Genomic DNA, 11,844 nt, shown 5'->3' with positions numbered 1-11,844 from the left:
TGTGGGAGCGCAAGTACCTCTCATCCCTCCCCCCTGAGAGAGCTCGGCCAATCAGCTCTCTCTGTGCCTCCGGCTGTGAGAGGAAAACAGCATCACCCGGGGTTCGAACCAGCGACCTCCGGATGATAGGGCGAGCGCTTTACCACTGCGCCACTCGGAGGCCAATGTGCGAATTCTAACATGTTGCTATTTCTCTAGTTACAGATCATACACAGGGACGTGATGCTTCACATACACCGATCAGCCACAACATTAAAACCCCAACCTATTGTAACGTGGTTGCTACTCCATGGATTGGACTTGGTCATTGGTCATCAATTTTGTTCAGTTCACCTGGCTGTGGTGTTAATGTTATGGCTGATTGGTGTTACATAACATCAGTAATAAAAGCATAAAACAGACAGTTCTTGATCAGCTTTATTATGGTGAGGTAAAAGCATATAATACATAAACATCTCATCATATTTCATTGCTTACAGTTTAGTGATGGTCAATACAAAACAACAACTTAACTTTGCAACTTAATGGCAAAAAGGCTGCGCACAAGTAGTTTCCAAAACTAAATGATGTTTATAAAATATGTAGACTTGTATTATTAATTTTCATAAGAAAGAGACACAAGTAAGTGTGTAGAGACACACGTTAACCCCTAATAAAACTGCACTTCAGCATTGCTGATAGAATTACACTTAAGCTTAAATAACAAAATCCTAATGCAAATTATTTAATCAGTCAGACTTCTGAATCTACTGATTATTCTTCAAGCTGCAACAAAAGATGATGGGAAGATACCAGTTTTCCCATTGCACTCGCCCTCAAACCACTCTTCATTTACTGAAAAAAAAGAAACACCCTCATAAAAACAAAATTTCATGATTCTTTGTCTTTTTTTTTTATTCTAGCAATTTGTAATTCTTTACCTTTAGAAAGGACAGTGATGACATCACCCTGAGCAAAATCCAGATCTTCAGGTGTGGAGCCCTCATAAGCATACAGAGCCACCACCTTCTCCTGAGTCACAGGTTTATCCTAAAACACACAGTGATTGCACAAAAGGTAATAGTTTGTGGATATCAAACCTATATGTAGTTCTCTCTTAAACTGCTGCCACCCGGTTGGAACCACTATTGTATAGAGGCCCAGATCTGTTCCAGCAAGACAGTGTCCCTGTGCACAAGGCACGTTCCATGAAAACATAGTTTGCCGAGTTTGGAGTAAAGAAACTTGAGTGTTCTGCAGAGATCTGAGCCCTCAACCTCACTGAACACCTTTGGGATGAAGTGGAAAACCGGTTGCACCCTGGACGTTCCACTTAACACCAAAACCTGACCTCACTAATGCTTTTGTGGCCAAATGAGAACAAATCCCCAGCCACACTCTGAAATCTAGTGGAAGCACTTTCCTGAGCAATGGAGGATTATATAACAGCAAAAAGGGACTAAATTTGGACTAGGTTATTCAACAAACGCACAGGTTGATGGTCAGATGTCTGCAAGCATGTAGCCATAGCCATGTATTACATTACATGTCTACTGTATACAGTATTTATCATACATTTACATCATAGCTGAACTGCAACTGCTCAGAAGTGAAAGAAAGAGCCAGTGGTGATATTAAAATGGGATGTAATCCAGAAAGTAGAATTGGTATAAAAGCTAGTGCTCACAGGGATGTTTTTTGTTTGGAAGGAAGAAAAGAATATTACCAGCACGAATAATGAGTTTAAAGTATGATGATTTAAAACTGAGCAAACCTGAGTTGATGCTGATGCTTAAGATAAAGTTATGAAAGAATTTAGGTTATAAACATGTTGAAAAAGGAATATCGTAATGCATCCTTTTAATTTTATATAAATGAAATTGAGTTACACAGCTATCACTTAGTTTATTTACTTATTTGTCCTGATGGGTTTATTTTTATAGGTGTGTTATATACGTTATTGTGGTAACGATGATGGAAGTGAAAATGCAAAAAGTAAAATCCAATATGTGGGAGTGGCAGTTAAGCTATTTTCAGGTGGCCTGGGGTCGTTTCAAAAGGAAGATAAGAAACACCGACACGATAGGAAGATATATACGAGAATGAGACTGCTATCAAAGCAACCTGATCTTTAATAACACCTCAGCAGTGCCACAGGCTGATCGCTCTCTTGCCACACAACATCGATGCAGTAATTCGTTACTGATTTTCACAAGTGTACTTTAAATGCTTTTTTAAAAGTGATATAAGGAAATATTTTAACATTTTGAGATACTTTTTTAAATGTGTGTTGTAATTTGATTATATATGCTGCTGCTTTTATTCTTTCGGCTGTTCCTGTCAAGCGGTCACCACAGCGAACCATCCGATCTGCGCAACAACTTGACGCAGGTTTTATGCCGGATGCCCTTCCTGACGCAACCCTGCCCTTTTAAAAATTCACACCAATATTTTCAACATAATGTTGCCGAGTCTAGACCTGATCAAATAAAATAACCCCAGATTAGAGGCTTGTACAGTGAGCACGATGTATTATAAATATATCGCTTCACGTGCTTTCATTCTTACCCTGGAACACTATTCACTTTGAGATGGGGTGATCCTGGACTCATCAAAACACATTTTTCCATTGTTCCAAAGTCCAATATTTATGCTCCGTAGCAACTTGAGTTTTTTCCAACACACAAATGACTAAACAATTTTTTTTCCATTAACATGTCGTTTTGTAAGGCCACACAGCCTTTTAGTCACAATCATGTGGGCTCTTGTTTTTGGAAATGCTCTTAAATTCGTTAATAAATATAGATTTTGTGATGCATCATCACCAAGTGTTTAAGTGATCTCCGAGTTTTAATAATGTGTCTAGATTTCTTACTTAATTTCTTTGCTCGATACAGGCCAATAATCTGACCCTTCTAAGATGGTGAGTGTTTGTTTTTGGCTGGGTAATGTAATACAGTAGTATTAAAAACAGGAAAAATAATACCCTAATCTTACTGAAAGAATCTCACTAGACATGAAGAAATGATCTTACTATTATGGGATGTAATGGTTAGGATGCGTTTCTTTCGGGAGAATTTGATTTGCGGTACCTCAGTGGCTGAACACCACAGTGTGAGGCGGCTGTTGCTCACGCAGGTCCACAACGCCGCCATCTCTGACTCGTCAACTGTTACTTTTTCAGTGGATCCAGGCTTATTATATCTGCCAGGATATGGACAGAAGGATTATTAGACTTCTGATGGTATAGTCCTTTTTCTCATATTTCATGGCACTGTCATGTAATATCTGATTTTAAACATCAAATCAATTTTAAAGGTACATAATAAACATTTTTGCCAGAATTGATTGTGACAACTAGAACATTTGGATCCTACTATGTAGAGTTTAGTATGATTTTATAGTAGCTGTAGGTACCTGAGAGAGAGTGTAGAAGCAGGTCGCTTAAGTTTAGTGCTGATAATCTTAAGAATGACTTCATACGGCTGTCCTGGTGCAATGCAGAAGGATATGGTGAACAGGAAGTGCACTTTCACAATGCATTTTGAGACATCACCAGCAGCTGTAGTCTAGTGATAAAGATAATATAGAACAAATCTAATTAATTGTTGGAATGATCAATTATAACAAGTGAGAATGAAAATACACATTTTATGTGTGTGTGTGTTTATGTAGTGTGTGGTACCTCAGTTGTGGTAGCCTGCTTTTCTACTTTATCCCCAGGTTTGCTGGGCGCTCGTCGTCTAGGCGGAGCGGGTATGTCTTCATCGGTGATAGATGGTGCAACCTACAGAAAAGAGGCACTCAGTGATCCTTCTTTTAGATTTGGAGAAGTAGATGCAAAGTTAGTTTGAAATTTGGATGCAGAAAGATGTAGTGAAAAAGAAAATAAAAAACATTTTCAACGATTCAAAATGTCTGAATTAAAAGGATTAGAAATAAGACGTTTTGGCATCAAAACATGCTTCAAATAAGCAATGTGACGTTTTGTAATTCTAGTTTTCAAAAGATTTAAATGCTTCACTTGTTTCAGTTGGTTTTCCTTTGGTTTAATTATTTTTATTATGCAGTGTATCATTATTTTAAGCACACATATTGAGAAGAGCACTTTACCGGCACCATCTTTGCGGCCATATTCAGTGGCTCCAGGAAGTTGTAGGGAACCAATCCTTTCTGGAGATAAGAACATAATAAAAAAAATATATACTTCACTTAGACAATTTGTAAAATACTATAAATATACTGCCTGGTAGATTTTTTTTTTATTCTTCAATTTATTGCCATATATAGTAATGTGATGAGTCTAGACCTGACCAACTGAAGCAACCCCAGATCATAACACTGCCTCCAGAGCTTGTATCGCTTCTTGCGCTTCCCTTCTTACACTGATGCACACTGTCCCATCACTCTGGTCAATCTGAACTCATCACATACAAGTTCAATCTTTATGCTCCATCACAATGTTGAAGCCTGTTTCTGATTAGTTTCACTTACAAGTGGTTTTCCTATGGCCACAGCTGTTTAGTCTCAAACCTGTGAGTTCCTGTTGTACTGTGTATGTGGAAATGCTCTTACTTTCACTAGTAAATATAGCTGTGATTTCTATTTTTGATTTTTTTTTTTTCAGTGCAACTTCACATTCATTCATGATTTTTATCTTTTTTCTGCGAAGTTGATGACTCAACACTGTTTGAATAATGTGTTCGACAGTTTTTAACCCAATTCCAGTCATTTCTTTGCTTTCTTTGGTTAAAGCAGTCTAAAATGGCAACTTATTGTACCAGGCAGGACATGACACCTGCATTTTAATACAGCAAGAAAACTATAATAATATAAAGATTCGATAAACAGGGGGTCCATAGTGTGGCAAAAAAAAAATCAATAAAATTAACTTTATATAATGTAGTTAGAAAGCACACTTAATAGTTTTTTCTGACTTTAAATATAATACATACTACAGAAAACTTTCACCCCAAATCATTTTTTTACATGATGGCTGATGCAGCTTTCAGGCAGGGAAGATATAGAAATAGGAACCCTTTAAAGCTTGTGGAATTTATATTATTTTATCTTGGCTTGATGTTCTAGGAATTAATATCAACAGTGTGATGTGGATAACTTCCTCTAAGTTTGTGATGAACAGTGTTCTTTGAACTGTTTTATAGTCAACCATTGCATCATAAATCATGCATTTTGGGCATGCAGTAAAGCAGACAAAAACCCATACACCACGTACCCTTCCGTTGAAAATAACAGACGCCCAGTTGTCAGTCCCTCTTTCAAGAACGAAAACGATGTTGCCTGGTAACACAGCCAGTTCTTCTTTGGTCTCAGGAATTAATTCGTACAAAACAGTGTGTGGTTCGCCTTCAAGGGCTCTGCGGTTCACAGGTACAAATACTATAAATAACACTCCAACTCCCTGAGCTTGGCCTACTTTGTGAACAGAGAGGTTTTACCTAAGTACTTCTGGTGCCTTGGGTTTAGTTGGCGCATCTTCAACCTATGTAAAGCAAATGAAAAATATAACAAATTCAATTAATGTGCATTAAATATGGAAAGGGTCATAACTTTATGCATCATCCACATAATTCATGATGTTTCATATAATGTGCTCTGCAAACTTAATATAGATCACTGTAACCCTTATCTGTTTTTTAAATAAAAGAAATAAAAAAAAAGATACCCTGATCAGCCATAACATTAAAACCACTTGCATAATATAGTGTAGGTCCACCTTGTGCTGCCTTTTTCCATCACTTACCACTGAGATCTGGGGAATTTGGTGGTCAAGTCAACAACTTAAACCTTTGTCCCTCAAATCATTTATGGCCAACATTTCTGTGTCTGTGTATTATCTACTGCTGAAAGAGACTACTGCAATTGGGGAATACTGTTATAATGAAGGAGAGTACTGGGTCTGGGGGAACAGGGCTTAGGTAAATGTTATGAATATGTTAAAATACCATCTACATGAAGGCCAGGGCCCAAAGTTCCCAAGATTACATTATCTAGAGCATCACACAAGTCCCTGTCACAATTAACTTTTTCAGCGATATGTATTACTGTAGTTCTTCTTTGGGTTCAGACCAGACAGGATGGACCTTGGGTATCCATGACCCTGTCGTTAGTTTCTCATTTCTAAGTCTTTCATTTGGCCACTTTTGGTATGTAGTTAGCCTGGATGGCAGGAACACCAAACAAGATGTGCTGTTTTGGAGTTGCTCTGACCCAGTCGTCTAGCCATCACAATTCAGCCTCATTAAAGTTGCTTAGATCCTCGCACTTCCTTCGCAACCATCAGAAACCATCAGAAAAAACTGACTTCATTTGCTGTCGAAAATATCCTACCCTGTGACATGTGCAACTGTAATGATAATCAATGTTATTCACTTCACCTGTCAGTGGTTTTAATGATATGAGTGACCGGTGTATATAAAGACATTTATTTACTTAACATAATATTAAATATGAACAAACAAATTTTTAGAAAAGATTCTTTAAATGGACATTATGTACACATTTCTATTTAGTCTGTTTGTCCTGTTTGCTTTATATTTTGTTAAAAACTATCGGAATGAACGTGGAATTAGACCGCGTCAATCAAATGTTTGCGGTCTTAAGAATGAAGGAGAATGAAATGCCAGACTCACTTGAGGCTGAAGAGGAGCGAAACCGGAAAAATTATCAGCAGGAACCACAGAAGATATAACCTGTGTGGACAAAGCATCCATAAATATATGTATTTTTTTTTCTGACAACCAACATTATTCCACTATCACTGGTTACATCAGTCGCTGAAATGATGATGGTTGAGTACCTTGGCCTTTCCAAGGTAGTCCTTTTTCTCCAACTCTGCCACATAGTGCTTATTTGGTTTAAACATCAGCTCCGGTCTAATCGCCACCGGGGGAAAGAGTTTCTGCTTCTGCATGCATGGTTAAGCAAGAACACAGTCACTTATATATGTACAGTATATTCTTGTAAAGCACACACGGTTGCGCAATACCACATTGAGTAAGTGGATTTAAGCAACTAAAAATACAGATTGAAAACACGCAAACAGATCTAATGATTATTTTTAATGATGCCCTTATCTGATTATTCATCGAAACATGACATTGCAATCTTACGTAACATCAGAATGTGTCGTGTTAAAGCAATTACGCTGTAGTGATTTTCTTGTTTCTTATCTTACATTACAGGCAAATACATGGCTCACAACATCTACTGCAATCAGCTTCGTATTTCAAAATTAATCTAACCGGCTTGCTAATCTAGCAAAACTGTGTGAGCTAGAGGTATAGTGAGTATATAATTTAACCTTAATGCATTTAATAATGTTTTTTTTTTTCTGCAATAGTTTTTTTTTAAACTGGTTTTTATACCAAACCTCTAGCATAGCTGTTGGGATTTTGACCTAGGTTAGCTGGCTAGCTAAGGGTTAGGGTTAGTAATGCTAATGCTGGCTAGCTTACCTAGCATTTTAGTTAGCATGTTAGTGTTGAAGTTATAGTCTATTTTCACAGGTCTATCCACGTATATAAAAGATCCTGTAAATATGATAAAGTGATATGTAGTATAGGAATGTTCTGAAGGCATTTGTTGTCATTTCTGGCTCATTAGTTCAACACAGTGTAGTAAAACAACATATTCAGAGTGACTTTCACATTTGTGACAGAAGTGTCATGTGGATCATGTGGATGGTGTTTTTTAACTGACCAAAATGGATTCCAGAGCCTTGTCGATGTGGCTGAATTTGGAATCTGTACGGAGGTTTAGAGCTGAAAGCAGGTTTTCCTGAGCGTTCTCCCATTTCCCCATCTCCGCATAGAGAAGTCCAATATTGTGCAGCACCTAAATGTGCAAAACCAATAAAACACTGTGAGCTAAAACTGGGAGAGATCACACATCATCAGTCATCATTTTAGAGAAGCATGACAATTTGCTCACATTATTACATCACTTCAGTTTCCGATTATAGCCAGCTGGGATCATAGATAATCTCTCTCTCTCTCTCTCTCTCTCCAAAATAGACTGCAAATAGACTTTATAGTATTCCCTCGGAACATCATTATATCATACAGCTGAACAGTTAAGGCTTAATCCTTTCTCGAGGTTCAAACAAACCTGCATGACTGTGAGAATAATAATATATTCTAAAAATGTTCCCTTTTTTATTTGTGCTTCCTGCACCATACATCACTTATGCAAACATTTGAATTTTACATTTTTACGAGGGGCGTTCAAGTCAAACCAGGACTTCTAATAGAACTGAATGACATTTACAAAAAACATCAGACACAGTACAGTAATAATCTTCTTAATTACAGTAAAACATTTGAATGGTGTCAATGTTACAGAATGCGTATTGGTAGCATTACTCGGTTGGGAGTTATTTCCACATCTCCCAGAACACTCCTGACCACACTTAAAGCACCGTGTTTGGGCCTTTAAAGGAGTTCCTAGGAGGCCAGCGTTACAGACATAAAGCAGGGAGTCTGATCATGGCTCGGGTATACTGAGAAAACCTTCTACCTTGCAAGCACAAATGAAACTCACGGATAAGTGCATTAGTGTAGCAGGCGATTATATAGCAAAATAAAGGGAGTTTTTACTCTCATAATAGTGTTCTTTTATTAAGCACAATCGAAAGTCCCGTTTTTAGTTGACTTGAAATCCTGGTTTGACTTGTTGAATGGATCTTTGTAATATAAAACATAATCCATTACACGCAATGTTAATTTAAACCAAAAACTATTAAAATCCTTAACATGCTGTATATGTAAGTCTTTCCATATGACATATTTCATGTACAATTTCAAACCCATGAGACCCTGTTAGTGGAAAATGCTGGAACATTTTGCAGTACTGGCTTAAGATTCCATATCTACAAGAGAAGAATAAAACTTTCAGCACACACCTCACAAGCGTACAGTTTATACATCAGTCCGAGAGGTTTGTAGTCTATCAGCTGGTTCCCTCTTAGCTCTTTATAAGCTTGCTGGAAATCCATCAGTGACTCTTCAAACCTACAAAGATGTTCAGATGTTTGTACAGTAGGAGACTTTCTTTACAGTGTAATAAAATTCAGAAAGCATAACTAAAAAAAAAAAAGGAGGAAGGGGTTTACACAACATTTGTTTGTGCAATGTTGAAGCAATTGCACTGCACTTCCTCTGATTTTATAGTTAAAGTAATTTGCTTAAACATTTAATTATAGTGTGGATTAACGCTTGACATGTCCTACCTTTCTTTTTTGTAAAACGTAATTCCCCGTTGAAAAAAAGCAACGGCCAGATGCTGATCTTTGCCGATGCTACAGTCAAACGCCTTTAAAAGAGAGAAGTTTACACATAACAGACTGAAACGACTTCACTTCCTTTTTTTCCACTTAAATGGTTTCTAATCTAAAATGTGATTTATTTGAAAACTACAACAACACCAATATGATAAGGTATAGTCTCTTTTATCTCACTCATCATCAATCATTCACTACCTCACTCAATGACACTTAATGACAGATGTCTCTTTACCTTCTCTGCAGCATCCAGATCATTGTTCTCCAGATGGAGGCATCCGATATTGAAGTTGATTTTTGATGTCTTCTCCTCGATGTCCAGGAATATCCTGAGAGCAGAGACTTTGTCCTTGTTCTCAACACAAGCCACTGCTTCATCCCACTGGCGGAGAGTGCTCACGAAGGACATGTTCCCTTAGCTGCAGCTGAAACCTAACTAAAACCTAACGTCCCTTTTTATCATCGGTTGAGAATGTGAAACTGAACTCAGGACAACCCCCAGTCTGTCAGAGAGGAAGTGTCTCTGTTTGGTTACTATACCCACTGAGGAACAAAACATTTATTGGGTTTTTTTTGTTAGTTTTTTCTAAATGTGTATTGTTTTTCTTAGACGCAAGCTAGTCTCTCAGTTTTAAAAGTCATGACCAAAAGGCTCTTAATGAGTGGTGAAAAGAGGAATATCTAGGACATAGAACTCCCTGAGTGGTAAATGCCAAAGAGGACAAATGCTCATCGATTTTGGTTCTCCAGGACCAAATATGACTATAGGGTCCCTCTACTGTCTACTAGTCAGTAGTAGTACTAGTAGTGTACACCAAATAGAATAATAGTGAATGGTTTGGATCATTAGTTAAATCATGTTTTAACCTAGAGTATAGAATGAAGAGAAAACAGCAAAAAAACTAAAAGATTTTGTTTAAGATGATTGGAAAAGCATCCGAGGGTTATTAGACTAATAAAGATGCTTAAATGGTTGCCATTCAAGTTAAACCTGGACTTCTCATGAAAGAATGCGTTCAGCTGATTGACATTTACAAACGACTTCAAGCACAGTATGGTGACAAGACTCTTAGCAGCAGTAAAATATTTTAATGATGCAAACATTTTAAAGAAGGCCATACAGTATGTCCTCGAATGACGATCCCTGCCAAGCTGGCTCTAAGCCCACATTCCTATGTTCCCATTCAGCAAGTGGAACGCCTGATCCTTGTAAACCGCCAGATAACTTGTTGCCAACTACTGGAAAAGATGCATCTGTCTGTGGGAACTGTACACTCAATCATTCACAAACACCAATTACAGGAACTCGAGTGGGAGTTGTCGCCACATCCCCCGTGTAATCCTGACCTCACTCCAGGTCATTTCCACACATTTGTACGATTAAAGATCATGTAAGGCCAGAGTTTCTGATGTGAAAAAGGCAGTTCCGATCATGGCTCTGGGGTACTGAGAAAATTTTCTACCTTAGTGCGATCCAAGCACCAAGGGATAGGTGCATTAATGTAGCAGCCATTATATATATAACCATTATATAGAGAAATAAATGTAGTTTTTATTCTCATAACTGTGAGCACAAACATCAAACATTAAAATGTGGACCAAGTAAATTAAAACCATGGCGTAGATGTTGGTGCCAGATTGCACAGGATTGACTGGTTTCAGTATTTCAGAAACTGCTGATTTTCTGGGATTTTCACATCATACAGTCTCTAGAGTTTAAACAGAGTTGCGTGGGGGGGAAAACCCACTGTGTGGTAATTTTTAAATTATGCGTAGAAATGCCCTGCTGATAAGAGATGTCACAGGACAATGGCCAGATTAGTCTGAGCTGTCAGAAAGGGTGTAATAGCTATTTATCTTGTTTATACGACTGTGGTGTGTAGCTCAGCATGCAAGAAACATCAAACAGTGAGGTCAAAGGGGTACAATAGCAGAAGACCACTTTGACTTCCATGCCTGTCAGCCAAGAACAGTAATCTGGTAGTTTGGACACAGACTCACTAAAGCTGCACAGTTGAAGTTTAAAAATCCCCTGGCCTTTTCCAGCCTTCAACTGTCTGTGCCCATGTGAACTTCATATTCTAGTGCTTGTGAAACCGGAGTAATACCTGATGTTTGATGTGTGTGGGAAATGCCCTGGACCGGGTGCCAATTCATTGCAGGGCACACATACACACAACAGGCAATTTTGTAACGCCAATTAACCTAATCTGCATGTCTTTGGACTGTGGGAGGAAACCCAATCAAGCATGGGGAGAACATGCACAACTCCATGAACACAGATGCGAGACAGGAATCGGACCTTCAACCCTGGAGGTGCAAAGCCACAGTGCTAAAATCTGTCATTATTCTAGAACTTTTTTTTTTTTTCAAAACAATTAAATAACACATATGGCAATAGGTAATTAAGTAACAACAACAGTCAGTAGTTAAAGACATGTTTAAGACAAGTTTAAGACATGAGGGTCAGCAGTGATGGAATAGTTCTCGCGAGAACAGTATTATCAAGTGCATTTGCAAAATCCATCAAGCACCATGAAGACCATCCCAGGAAAGCAAGACCA

At 38.0% G+C, this 11,844-nt stretch overlaps 1 protein-coding gene across 1 annotated transcript; it reads right to left on the bottom strand.

Annotated features, from left to right (window-relative positions):
- Nucleotides 1-405: 405 nt before the first annotated feature.
- On the bottom strand, nucleotides 406-9,755 carry ncf2 (neutrophil cytosolic factor 2). Its single transcript, XM_053505087.1, has 14 exons — nucleotides 9,516-9,755; nucleotides 9,230-9,312; nucleotides 8,903-9,011; nucleotides 7,702-7,836; nucleotides 6,800-6,907; nucleotides 6,633-6,692; nucleotides 5,439-5,482; nucleotides 5,216-5,357; nucleotides 4,093-4,152; nucleotides 3,665-3,766; nucleotides 3,397-3,548; nucleotides 3,072-3,183; nucleotides 921-1,029; nucleotides 406-834 (listed from the first exon to the last, which is right to left on the bottom strand). Exons 1-14 carry the CDS (start codon nucleotides 9,687-9,689, stop codon nucleotides 761-763), a joined length of 1,464 nt encoding a protein of 487 aa, XP_053361062.1. The 5' UTR covers nucleotides 9,690-9,755; the 3' UTR covers nucleotides 406-760.
- Between the last annotated feature and the right edge of the window lie 2,089 nt (nucleotides 9,756-11,844).

The sequence above is a fragment of the Clarias gariepinus genome, chromosome 1 (assembly GCF_024256425.1).
Source record: "Clarias gariepinus isolate MV-2021 ecotype Netherlands chromosome 1, CGAR_prim_01v2, whole genome shotgun sequence".
Lineage (NCBI taxonomy): Eukaryota > Metazoa > Chordata > Actinopteri > Siluriformes > Clariidae > Clarias > Clarias gariepinus.
The sequence above is the reverse complement of the archived record's forward strand: the minus strand, read 5'-3'. Positions and strand labels throughout refer to the sequence as shown.